The 14454-nt window shown below is 39.0% G+C and overlaps 1 protein-coding gene and 1 non-coding gene across 2 annotated transcripts in view; one reads left to right on the forward strand and one right to left on the reverse strand.

The window, feature by feature from the left end:
- Positions 1–11924, reverse strand: part of LOC139713326 (neuralized-like protein 4) — a 52014-nt gene extending 40090 nt beyond the window's left edge. Inside the window, exons 1-3 of the mRNA XM_071625071.1 lie at positions 11734–11924; positions 9104–9452; positions 6709–7220 (exon numbers count right to left, since the gene is read on the reverse strand). Coding sequence (XP_071481172.1) covers positions 6709–7220; positions 9104–9452; positions 11734–11913 — 1041 coding nt within the window. The 5' untranslated portion in view covers positions 11914–11924. The remainder of the gene's footprint in view (positions 1–6708; positions 7221–9103; positions 9453–11733) is intronic.
- A 530-nt stretch (positions 11925–12454) lies between these two features.
- Trnap-ugg (transfer RNA proline (anticodon UGG)) lies at positions 12455–12526 on the forward strand. Its single transcript has one exon. It is a non-coding gene; the product is annotated as a tRNA-Pro (tRNA).
- The last annotated feature ends 1928 nt before the right edge of the window (positions 12527–14454 follow it).

Genomic DNA, 14454 nt, shown 5'->3' on the forward strand with positions numbered 1-14454 from the left:
AAAGGCCCTGTGGCTTAGGTTTTATCATCCACGCACCACAAATAATTACAGACTAACAGCAGGGTAAGGAATGCATGCACAAGAGTGTGCAGTCAACCACTTGGCCTTTGAATGGACTTGGATTGGATCTCTTACACTGTATGTTAACCTTAGAACTCTATTCTAACCTTATTTCTCTACCGAAACAGTAACAGCCAATCAGCAAGCTTATCGTTCAATCAGCCTACATTGGGTAAGCAGATCGCAACTGAAGATGCAATTGAAGATGATGTATTCTGTGCTCGAGGGAAAAAACCACTCAATTCTTTCCACTGGATGTGGGAAGGGTAAAATAGATTGAGGTTACTGCCTTATTTGCAATATAGGTGTATAGCAATTTTATGTAGGGCACTATACAACAATGTGTGTCGTGTAGGGTAAGCTAGAGAAAAATACATTGTAAAATGCCCTATAATGAATAATCTACAAATGTCTACGGTCAAGCAATGGAAATTATGTATCCCCCGGGTTGTGCGAAATCTCTGCCTTACAGCATAATGTTATTTGGCTACATTTACATGATAAATATATCTAGTACAAAATATGAAGAAAATCCTTCACAAAATGAGGCTAGTAGAGCACACACAAGCAGACCCTCAATAATCAAGCTTTCTGTGTATAAAAACAGAACAAATGAGGGTGCTTTCACCAAAAAGATAAAGGCAGCTAGATTTTTTTTTTTTTTTTATATACCTCGATACAGAATTATGATGAAAATCAGACGAGAAATGTCAGTATCGCGAACACAAATGTGACATACTCTGTAATGGCAGCAGCAATGTAACATTGATGAATCTGAAGTATCAGTATAATGGCCAATGATTTTTTTTTTTTAATCAATGTTTTAAGTACTAAAACATTGAATATCAGGATACTGCAAATCTACACCCATGGTTGTACTTGCCCACTTGCCCAGGCAACAAAAACTTACCATTGGGCAAGTGTGCACTTGCCTGTTGGAAAGTACCTGATCCTTGCTCAACTACCCAATGGGGCAGGTGAGAAAAAATGTATTTATTTGTAATAATGCTTTGCCTTTACTGACCATCTCTACAGAATGAATGGCCAAGTAGGCCCTACATACTACATTACTCACTCTCTAGAGACATAACCTATATGACTAAAACATCTGGATGCCATGATTACTGATATAAATTATTAATTTCTTTTCAAGGTGAGAGTTTCCCTTCACAATGCTGAAAAAAAAATCACTGAACAGGGACACAATCATGAACACTTTTGCATTTATTACACACACAAACACACACACACACACACACACACACACACACTGATCACTCACTCACTCACTCACTCACTCACTCACTCACTCAGCACACATCCACTCAATCATTTAAATACACATAATCTAGACAAATGGACAGTATTAGTCCCACTTGCATCATGAAGGTTTCTGCTGTAATTTGCTTTAACACGAAATGTACAAGTTGGTCGTAGGCTGCTGAGTCATTTCATTAAACAAGAGGGTAGAGAGAGGGAAAACACTTGAGAAATGCAAAGCACTACTAGGTATTCATTGGTGAAGGTTTCTAAACAGGCTGAATGATATACTTGTACAGATTTTGGCACGCAAGAAAGAAGGCTTATTGATGGCCCTAAGTACTGATATAAAAATGTACACAATGATGCACTTCTAAAGATGAGACTATCACTACTAATACTATGAGCAGTTTCATGTTCATTGCATACAGCTCACTCTCAATTTTCAAGGCCTTTATTGATTCTGAAATTATAGAAGTAGTTTTGAAAAAGATTGGAATTACAATATGTAGAAATATCCACGCAAGAAAGAAGGCTTGTTGATGGCCCTAAGTACTGATATAAAAATGTACACAATCATGCACTTCTAAAGATGAGACTATCATTACTATGAGCATTTTCATGTTCATTGCATACAGCTCACTCTCAATTTTCAAGGCCTTTATCGATTCTGAATTAGAAGTAGTTTTGAAAAAGATTGGAATTACAATATGTAGAAATATCCACTGCAACGGAGGTGTACATTCTCTGGGTCGTTTGACTGAGGGGGGTTGAGCATATGTATATATACTGCATACCAAATGAAAACAAGAGACCCGCGGGTCTAGCGCTCACCTGAGTATCGCAAGTTCACCTTTCACGCAGTCACTAATCTAAATTATTCACAGCTCTACCAAAATTTGACCATGCATTCTCAAGTAGAAGATGAAAATGTACAATAAGGGCCCAATTTTTTTAAGATTCCTTAATTTGGGGGGATTGGGGCCCCCTGGGGCCCTCTGGGTGGGGCATGGTGCCCATTTTGATAAATTGAGATCCTGACCCCCTAGGGATGCTACCTGCCAAGTTTGACAAAAATCCATCATGAGGTTTTCAGGAAGAAGATGAAAATGTACAATTCAGGCCCCCATTTGGACCCTTCCAACCACCACCCCCCCCCCCCCCCCCTACCCAAGAGGGGCACCCCTGGATCTCCTATGAACAAACTTGAAACTACAGTCATTAATGTACTCACTCATAGTATTATCTCAGCTCTATATATAACTTCTGATTCTAGAGAAGATTTATAAAGATTCCTTCATTTGGGGGATTTGGGACCCCTGGGGGCCCCCTGGGTGGGGCATGGTGCCCATTTTAACAAATTGAGATCCTAACCCCCTAGGGATGCTACCTGCCAAGTTTGGTGAAAATAGGTCATGGGGTTCTCAAGAAGAAGATAAAAATGTACAATTTAGGCTCCATTAGGACCCCTCCTCACCCCCTCCCTGGGTCCCAAGGGGGGCACCCCTGATTCTGCCATGAACAAACTTGAAACTACAGTCATCAATGTACTAACTCATAGTATTAACTTAGCTCTATCACTTCTGGTTCTAGAGAAGAAGATTTTTGCAGATATTCCTTAATTTTGGGGGGTTTGGGCCCCCTGGGGGCCCCCTGGGTGGGGCATGGTGCCCATTTTCACAAATTGATTTCCTAACCCCCTAGGGATGCTACCTACCAAGTTTGGTGAAAATGGGTCATGGGGTTCTCAAGAAGACGATGAAAATGTACAATTTAGGCCCCATTAGAACCCTTCCCCACCCCCCTCCCCTGGGTCCCAAGGGGGGCACCCCTGATTCTGCCATGAACAAACTTGAAACTACAGTCATCAATGTACTAACTCATAGTATTAACTTAGCTCTATCACTTCTGGTTCTAGAGAAGAAGATTTTTACAGATTCCTTAATTTTGGGGGGTTTGGGCCCCCCTGGGGGCCCCCTGGGTGGGGCATGGTGCCCATTTTAACAAATTGAGTTCCTAACCCCCTAGGGATGCTACCTGCCAAGTTTGATGAAAATCGGTCTTGGGGTTTTCAAGAAGAAGATGAAAATGTAAAAAGTTTACGCACGACGCACGACGGACGACGGACGACGGACGACGGACGACGGACGACGCACGACGGACGACGCACGACGCACGACGCACGACGCACGACGGACGCCGGACGAAGGGCGATCGCAATAGCTCACTTGAGCCTTTGGCTCAGGTGAGCTAAAAACAACAACAACAAACAAAACAAAAACGGTCAAAAAGTGTGGCAAGTAGAGTGTGTATAAGCTAGCAATCTACATGACCTTTGACCCTTTAAAAGATGGAGCACTGAGGGCAACATCACCAAAATTAACAGGACATTCGACCATCATGTACACCTGAGTACAAAATTTCAATAATGTCTACCAAGTCCTGTAGGGCACACACAAGACACCCACCAAAATATGACCTTGACCTTATAAAGGGCAGAACAATGGGAGCAACATTACCAAAAACATTAGGGGTCTAAATTTCACTATGATGCAGATCCATTATGAGTTAAAAAAAGAAAATCATCAAGAAATGTGGATGGTACAGCATGTGTAAGTACACAAGAAATATAACATGATGGCTGCCCTTGACCCACTTAAAGGATGGAACATTCTCGGGCAGCATGGCGAAACTGTTGATAAAAGATTTGATGATACACCTCTGTACAAAACCTGAATGAAATCAAGTCAAGAAATGTGGCCAGTACAGACAAGGAGACCCTTGAAAAAAAAAGAGAAAAAAATCAACCAAGTAAGGGTGCTATCATCAAAAGTTACAGGCGGCTAGATGTTTTTTGATGATATCCCACCTTCATCCTAAATTGGAATAAAATCTATCAAGAAACATTGCTCGAAGTGCAGCACATCATGTGTACACATATTTACATGTAATGTATGTGAAATGGCAGTGGCGGCTGATGCTGTGTAACATACTGGGAAATACAAATTACTGTCTGAACACAGAACCTACGATGAAGCTTGTACAAGCTTGTCTTCAGCTTCAATGTATTACACATAGTACAGTCTAAGCACTTGCAATATTTTGATGTTATCTTAAAAATGCTACTGCTACAAAAGAGGAGTCATCATTCAAGAATTATTGATGCTTATCAATTATGGATGCTTAAAGTTTTCCCCTTCCCATTTTCATTGCAGGGCTGCTGACATTGACACAGCAAATTCAGGGAGATTCCATATACTGAATCAGGGAGATAATTGCATGGTCCATGCATCTCATTAGGCTTAAAATAATACATAAATCAAAGACATGAAATGAAATTAAGTTTTCAAGGAGCCTCCAGCAGAATCAGGGATACCTAGCAGTTCTGTCAATGTCATCTTGGAAACATGTAACTGAAAGGGATTTTCACTGTCAGGTGTCAATATAGACACTTATCAAACAGACTGTTTTGCTAATGTTTGCATGTTTTGTTCGCAGAAGTTGCCCTTAACCACTACAAAGCTTGCTGGAGGCTTGCCCTACCGAGCAACAAGTACGTGAATTCCTGTCTAAAGAACTTAATAGAAGCAAAGAGGTGAATGAAATGCTTTGTTACTAGGCTGAAGGAAAAGAAAAATCTATTTCTATTATATTGTATGTGTAGAGATAGACTGATTTTGAAACAAGCATATAATACGTATATCAATGTTGATGTATGTAAATATTAAGCATAACAGTACCTTTCTATAAATGTTGCTATTTAAAGCATACAACAGGACTGCATACAAACAGTTTTATTATGTTCAGTGATATTCATACATTTTCGCATGATTGACTTTTCCCGCTGAGGTGCTAAAAAACATACTCGGGGTTCTTGAATTCGCGCTGTGCAGTAGTCAACCCATTCAAAATGTGCAGAGAAAATTGTGAAAAGATTTTCACGCATTTTGGAATTTGCCCTAGCCGAAGTAGTGCGAAATACGTTAATTATGCACTGTTAAGGTCACTGAAGATATTTATATTATATTGGATGGCTATGAATGGGATACCAGGGGATATTGCATGAGTTAGGGCCAATATTGCACGAATCGAAGATGAGTGCAATATTGACCCTAACGAGTGCAATATTCCCTGGTTTTCCATGAATCAAGGCCATCCAATATAATTATTATCATCTATACAATCAAGAAGAGCAAGCATAAACTGCACAAAATTACCCGGCTTCTACTCGTCTTTGAAGTTGACTCGGCAGTCCCATCCCAGCGCTGAAAAGGGGAAGCCCCTAAAACTGCGTATGAAACAAACAACTAGCAAGATGCTGCGCGCTTGTGAAAAAATGTAACAAAATGACGTGCACTAGTAGCAAGCGTTTGTGCATTCAGCAAGCGCTCACGCAATAAACAAGACAGAATTGAATATCGTGTGATCTTGAACGGCAAGTAACAACGGTAGCCTATGGGGAATTAATACGTTGGTCTATGCGATTCGTTCAATAAGCTCTGATATTGAACGGTAAAAATTGAGCGGACTACAATACGCGTTTTTAATGCGCCGCTAAAACGTCCTATCTAGATGATAATATATAATATCAGAATATCATAAACTTGCAACGTACACTGTACAGCCTCAATCTTTGACAATTCCGAAACAATTTAAAAAAAAAGATATTGTTTGCTCAAATCAAAGCAGCCACAAGTCCAATTTACCATAATTACAACTTTCGTTGACTTTGGCCAATTCAAGATTTTACATCATGGGCTGAAAGCAGCTCTACAAAATGTCACCACTGAAGCCATACACACTACATTGTATGGTTTCCTTTTAAACACACTCCATACCAAAATCAGATGGATATCAAATGAGAAGAATCTCTCTCTCTCTCTCTCTCAAAAAAAAAAAAAAAATATCCCTTGATCTACAGCAAATGTGAATACATCACTAAAAAATTGTTACAAGACACACTGGAGGACGGCTGGCTCTTGCAACAAATTTTGTGGAGGCCATCAACAGGAGGAGATCATACTGGTAAATATACACATAATGTCACTTTTACATGTAGTATGCTTCATAAATGAGAACTACTGTATACACCAAATATTTTGTGAGGTTTTTATTTTTGGGAATTTCGCAAGTCATGTGCTATTTGCAAATTAAAATACACGCTAACATATGTGTACTAACTCTGATCCAGACGTGAATGTCAAGTACACGCATATATTTCTCCATTCAGCACTCTACTCTACGATCGCAAATTTAACCATTCACAAAATTGTCTGAAGTCCCTATTTGAGAAAAACTGAAATTGCTATTTAAATATATATGGCATCATTACATACAGTAATCTCTTTCACCTAATGATACACTAGCTGGTTACTCATTACCACTCACCTCAAAGATTTCATTGCTTCTGAGAGGCCTGTTGGTGATCACCACACCATTGTTGAATTCATCCATTGCATTCGTCCTCTCGGCTGTCTTCTGTGCATTCTTCAGGCGGATCATCGTGCCATGCCGAGAGTGGAAGCAGAGCGGCGAATTCAGCGATGCCGAGGCGATAGCCACCGGCTCTCCAGACTCCGTACTGTCCGAGTCCTGCTCGATCTTGTTCATGTCCTCGTCATTTTCATTGTCGCCATCGTCGCAGCTGTCATTGTCCTCATCGTCCACCGAACTTTCTTCCTCCTCCTCTTCATCGTCGTCATCGTCGTCTTCCTCATCCTCATCGTCCTCCTCTTCATCCTCCTCCTCATCTTCATCTTCCTCTTCATCGTCATCATCCTCAATGGGTCCCATTTCAATGCAATTCCCATAGGTGTCATCTGTGTCTGTGTCCGTGTCATGGGAGGAGTCCAACCCTTCGAGTTCTTGGTTTGATACCATGCCTTCACTGGCATACAGTCCTCCAAGATTTAAAAAAACAAAATAAAACAACACAGACAAACATAAATAACCAAAACAATCATCCATCATGTTTACATCTATAAGGCAATCAAAATAGCTGCACCATATGTTTGGAGATTCTTTGAAAATGCCCCTCCCCCACCCAATATTTCATTTTATTCAAATCATTCTAAAGAAGTCAAATCTCAAACCCAAATAATGGATAAAAAAGAATAGATGGTAAACTCAATTCAAAGATTTACTTGGAAAAGGATACAAATGTATTCACATTAGGATTGTGTGTTACTGAAAAAAAGAGCCATAAGACACCCAAAAAGAAAGCATGTTTACTACCCTTGAGTTAATAGGTTCTATAGATGCTAATTATAGCAATTTCTCCAAACTGTGAACACTCTTGATTTCATAGGAAATTCAGTTATACACGATCTCACAAATATTTGGATATTGTAACTTTCACTCCAAAATGCACAAAATTAATATGGTGCTCAGAAACAGATTTTGTTTATGAAAAAGATTGCTGCTCTTATCTATCAAATAGCATATTAGCAAAGAAATCAGTATCTGACATTTACTGACTGCCGTTTGTCAAAATTTAATCAAACATATAACAAGTTGCTTTCATCTTTGACAACAATGTCAAGATGATGTGTACTGAGATCTGTTTCCTCTCTGAATAAAAAAGATAAAGAACGAATTGCACAAAGTCCTAACATTGCAGGCAAAAAAATTATAGCATATATTCATTTTCTTCTCCAAACAAGAAAACCATGTGAACTGCATATTGACATGTATTAACCTAATTCACACTGAGTGCAAGGTGTTGGTATTGACAGATTTTTACTGGTACCCAAAGTACTGTATTTGTGCAGGGTTTTGAAACCCTAATCATGCCAGGCTTTTTGGACTGTAAGATATTAAACTGGAGGGGGCTGATTCCCCCCCTCCCCCCCTCCCCCCCCCTCCCCCCCCCCCTCCCCCCCTTCCCCCCCCCCCCCCCCCCCCCCCCCCAGATCCTGGCCATCTGCATCATGATGAAATTTGGCAGGCATGACAAAACCACATCATAATTTACAAGATTGTGTATTACAGTTATTTTGAAATTATCAATTTCTAATTTTTATTAATCAATTATGCAAATTAAGCCCAATATCTTATTTAAGCCTAATTAAGAGCATTGAGACTCTACTTTTTGGTTTATATCACTTTTAACATATTCAACTATTGTATTTGTCATAAAAACTTCCAAAAGTCATGGGCTATTCTTATGTATTTCATTATTTTTGTAATATCTTTGTTTTTCGACTTGTTTTTTTTTCTGTGTTTATATATATTGGAAATTGTCACTGACCACTTTTCTACCATAATAAGCATTGCATTAATCAAAGTGATTAATAGTAAAAACAATCAGGTTTTCACGAGTTTCATTCCAAGAGCACTGTTTTCCATAGGAAATGTACACAAAACCACAAAATTTGGCCCGCTTTGGGATGATGACACGCAGTTTACAAAAAAAAAAAAATGGGCGTGGTTTCGTATAAGTATGCGTGGATGTTGCAAATTTGGTCTCAAAAGTTGCACGAGACTTAAACAAAGAAAGTCAAGAAGCCTCGTAATGAAGCATTCTTGCGTTAATGAATTATAGTGTGAAACGTTGGGGCGGCAGATTCCGCCCCTGCCCAGGCCCTTTTAGGGTTAATGCTTTGCTATGCATGTGTTCATTACAGATTTACATCATTACTTTGTCTATACAACAAAACACAACAACATAGCTTTATAAGGTTGAAGTACGATGATATGAATAACAGGATTACATAAGGAAACTAATCACTATCTGGAGACATTCAACAGCACAATGATTTTGAGGGCCAAGTTACAGTTTTACCTCGCCTCTGTGAGCTGATAACTGTCACTTTTGTGCACTTCCCGTACAGGTCCACCACAGCATAGAGTTTCCTGGGCACATTTGATGCTGCAATACCCTTATCGACTCCATTCAAATGGATATGGAGCTCTCCGCTACGTGTCCTTTGCACACCGATCCGATCTCCGATTGCACACGCGTCAAGGTCGCAGCTGTATTCATCCAGGATTGACTCGCTGTTGCGCAACACTGTGCATCCTGACAAAATCCAGGAGCCCTCGCATAGGGCCGTGGCACTAGCAGGCAGTTCAAGGTTTTCCGGGTCCAGAGATATGACTCCAATCTCGATCGACCCACTCCAAGTTTCAACCTGCATTGGATGATTAAGACCAAGGCAAAGCCCTAAGATGGGAGAAACTTTTTGTCATTAAAGAGCATTTCTAGTCCATGTTCCGACTTGAAAAACTGTGATGAATATGATACTATAAATGAGCATCCCTAGCAAAATTGTTACTCATTTTTTTTTTGCATCAAAACAGATTGCATTTACTGCAGTAACAACTACAACTGATGCAGATCTTATTCTCATACCGCTAATTGAGTTTATGAAAGGGGTATAAGATTACAGTAAGGGGTATAAGATTTCAGTAAGAAACAGGACTGTATGCACTTCTGGCACTAGTTGGGCCAGAATGGATCTAGCAACAATAATAACACTAAACCAACTGATTTCAATTTCGAAAATCACAAATTGCTATCATTTTGGGCAATATAAGTAAATTCTCATGATCTTCATTCATTTCATCCAGGTAACTTGTCAGTTTGGCTGAAGGAACTTTTCAGATTGGCTTAAAGATATCAAAGAGCTTCTTATTGCTGCATAAAAGAGTTAATTACAACATTACGACATAACCGGTCAACTTGCAACAAAATATCACAAAGATTTAGACTGCTGTGTGCAGAGATCAGGGCTTCTCCAGATTGCATGTCATACATCCAACTATCCAAGAACCATGTCTGAATGGAATCTATTATAGTATTAGAAACTCCAGCAAATCCTGATATACAAACTACGAAGCGAGAGGCTCCAGACATAAATAACAATTTAGTAATGAAGTATTTAGATACAAATCAAGCTAGAAGAAAAGGAATTGAAACACATTTTAAAATATGGAATCTAAATCTACATATGTACATAACATTGTACACTGCTTGAGCCCTCGTTCACGCACACAAGAAGTTCTTCTTCTTTGCTTGGCCTAGATCTATACCAGCTGTAGAATTTTAGACCTCTTCTCTAGACCTCTACAAACCACATCAGTAATATCAGATGTTTCTCAGTCGTAGACTCAGCAGTCATAATAGTATTGTTATGCGTGCTGTGCAACCACAACCATGCCTTACCAAGCCGGTCTGCTGTTCAGTTTAAAGTGTTTGTGAACTTGCGTTATGTCAGTCCGGGAAACCCGCTCATGAGGACCGCTCCCGCGTACGAGGACTGCCCCGCCTCATGAGGACCGCCCCCACCTCTCATGAGGACCGCCCCCATGCCTCATGAGGCCCGGGGGGAACGCCTCATGAGGCCCCCCTATTCACTTCTATTCATCTCACATCTGACGTATAAATTGTCGCAACTTTGCACGGTGATTTTTTGTTACACACACATGTCCACTATCCATGATGAAAAGAAGAAAAAATCCTATATGTCTTTTTTTTTTCAAAAATCGAGTTTTAATCAACCGATGCAGAGCGCCCATTAAAACACGAGTGTTTTTTGTTTTTTGTTTTTTCTTCTTTTCATCATGGATAGTGGACATGTGTGTGTAACAAAAAATCACCGTGCAAAGTTGCGACAATTTATACGTCAGATGTGAGATGAATAGAAGTGAATAGGGGGGCCTCATGAGGCGTGGGGGCGGTCCTCATGAGGCGGGGCAGTCCTCGTACGCGGGAGCGGTCCTCATGAGCGGGTTTCCCGGACTGATGTGTGGATACAGATCTCATACTACTATTTTACTAGATCTATATTATAGGTCATACACATGACATAAAATAACCATAATAAATCATGATCTGTCTTTGCAAATGCATTGCCATTGATTGCTCTTTCCAGCTTAGTGGCTTCCAAAATTAAACCAAAGATTCAAGAATCAATTTCAATCAGACACATGGTCATGGATGGAGTGATGGACATGGCATGGTGACAGACAATGTGAAAAATAATGACATAAAAATAGATCTATTCTCACGTTAGACATGAAATAAGTTTTCTCATGTTTCTAAATTAAATAAATTTAAATTTACTGTAGAACCTAACACTACACTACAGTTAGTCTGTAAATTTACACTGTAGCCACCCCACCAGCACTGACCAGCACAGTAGCAAAATTGTAAGAAACCCGAGGTCCATATCTTCAAATCTGCACGCACCTAAATAAACGTTGAGTTGGACTCGACTTTCATCATACATCACATTCTTGGAGGTTCCAAACATAACACTAAACTGTTCCCAGATGCAGATGGTGATCAGCTTTGATGACCTCAGCTCAGAGGTCAGCTTACATTATCTCCAATATGTGGGACTGTAATGACTGTTCTAATTCTCTTAGTTGACTAAGAAGGACAGAGGTGATAAAAATAATGATACGAACCTTTTCGTCAATTCTGACTTCAAAAATTTCTCCATCTCTTAATGGACGTTTACTAAACACAAGTCCATTGTTGAATTCCTGCCTACAATCGTTACGACGAGCTGTTTTATCGCCATCACTTAGTGAAATTAGTGTTCCGCATTTGTTGTGAAAAGGATGGATCCTTCGATGGTTCGCCATGATTTCCCCGGCGATGATGATACCCGAACTGAATATTCATGAGATTATCGCATCCATACACGGTACAACGGTACGCACGGTGAGTCAAGTATGAGCTGCGCTGGCGGCGCTAGCTAGCAGCATTCACACACACATATACATTGCAAGTCAGGAGGCGCATGACTCCCAACGTTACACACGTTCCAGTACTAGTATGCTCCACTGATCTGTGTACATCACACATGAGATGTGAAGGTTGATCCATTCTAATAATAGGGTATTTCTGATGACTTGCTGCAATTTATAACAAAGTTTGTAGATTTTTAGAGCATACAGTGCATAGAATCTACTATAATATGAATTTAATGAATAATTTTTCTAAGATTCAAATGAATCTAATCCCTTGAAGCACGTAAATTTGTTACAATTACAGAAATACTCATCATACGAAGCTAAGAACCCTCAAAAGGAACATGAACTAATCCCACTAAAGAAAACATTGGGAACGCAGGCACTTGATATTGACTATATATGGTATTTGTAGCGCGTCCATACTCAATGAGGCTTGTTGGTCTAGTGGCATGATTCTCGCTTTGGGTGCGAGAGGCCCCGGGTTCGATTCCCGGACAAGCCCCTTCGAATTTTTTAGTCTTTTCTTTCTTTTTCTTTTCTTTTCTTTTTTTTTTTTCCACTTCTTTCTGTTCACACATTGTTGTCAAGTTGTTGCAACAACCGAAAAGAAAACCGTATTTTTTTTTTGTTCCTTTCAATTTTGCATAATATGTAAAATATATAAAATGTGTGCTTTTCAAAAAAAAAAATGAAAATTTCTGAGGATTCTCTTCATATTTTCCTTATATCGCTCTACGCATGTGACATCATGAACTGTACACTGTAGTAGTCTTCTCATCCAGCAGTGACTACACAGAAACTTAAATAATTCATAACTTTTGAACAGATTATCTGATTTTCCTCAAACTTTCACTGATGTGTTCTACTGATGGTGCTACGTTCACTCAATCCACATGTCCTTTTTTTCTCAGAGTATAAAGCGGGCACATTGAGGAAGATTTCCCAATATGCAATATATCCACTGGCCATGTACCTAACACATTGTTACCTGCAGTATTTCAATGTTACGCTGCATGGAAATTTTAACATTTCGTAAGGCCCTTTAGTAGTAAAAGACTTTAAAAACACCGAATATGTACAAAATGTGTGAGCATCTGTGTGCAGCATCCTCACATTATGTAGCTGATATGTCCAACATCACTCACTCAAAGGAATGAGCACAACTTGGTCCAAGTCATTTCTGTAGCTCATAATATATTTTAATGAACATCTCAACCATAAAATACAGGAAATCTATGAACAATATTATTTGTAAGCCACTCCATCTGTAAGATTTTGTGTCATGATAGCTTGCACATGCATTTCAGACTCCACAGACAACTTCTCTCTCATTACAGGGTTTGCACAACATTTTTCTTTCAATGTACCTACCACAAATGTAAATACAGCTGTAGTGACATTTTCTTACGACTAATTATACCAAGTCAGGAATATGGGATTAGATGTCCATTTGTTTTTGCAGAGGTCCACTGGTCGGTTATGATTCAATTTTCACATACAAGGCATGAAATATGACACCTCTTTTTCTTTTCTTTTTTTGACATTGTAACTTGCAAATGCTTCTGTCTCTAGAGAAAATTCAATTTCTATTCAAATACACCTGTATTATTATCCTCATTCTACTTTCAAATTCGCTTGCATTTCTCGCATAATGTTAGTTTTGCTTTCAATAATAATCTGTTTTCAAGAACATTACAATCTCTTTCAAACTTGTGTTCCTTCTGCAACCCTGAAAATAATATTTTTTTCACATGCTGGTATATTGTACAGGTTGGTAATTCAGACCTTTATACAAAGTAATAAAACTGGAAAATTTTTTTTTTTTTTTTTAATGGCGGAGGGTGAATAAATACTACAGATTTCCAGAGAATTTATTCAGACAAAAAAAAAAAAAAAAAAAATCCAACCATAATTCTCGGCACAAAAGGGGAACATATTTTTGAGTGACACAGGGTTAGTTTTCCCATTTCTTTTTTTAAAAGCTCTGAGGAATATCACCATAAAGACTCCATGTATGATGTTGGGAGACCTTATTCTTCAACCACTCAAAATTTTGTGGCATTTGCAAAAGGGATATACAGTTGTACGACCTTTAAAGCTAGCAAATTTCTCTACATTTAACGTAACACACTGCACTGAAAATCATCAATGAGATGATATAATACAGTTGTACAATTTTGTATAAAGTAACTCAAAGAAAACTTGAGTATTTGCACAAATCATTTCTAAAAGCTACTTCCAAGAAATCAGTCTTTATTTTAAAAAGTAGTTGACGAGACATACCATCTTTGGAGTCCTTACTTAAAAGACAAAGTGGCTGAAGACAGGAATACAGTACTTCCTTAAGCAGTAATTTTCAGTGTAAAACCTCACATCCATGTGAATATGGCATCAAAACCGCAACCCTGCATTCTTTTTGCAAAGGGAGGC

The sequence above is a fragment of the Diadema antillarum genome, unplaced genomic scaffold (assembly GCF_040938485.1).
Source record: "Diadema antillarum isolate AM-2024a unplaced genomic scaffold, OU_Dant_1.0 seq00001948_RagTag, whole genome shotgun sequence".
NCBI classification, from domain to species: domain Eukaryota; kingdom Metazoa; phylum Echinodermata; class Echinoidea; order Diadematoida; family Diadematidae; genus Diadema; species Diadema antillarum.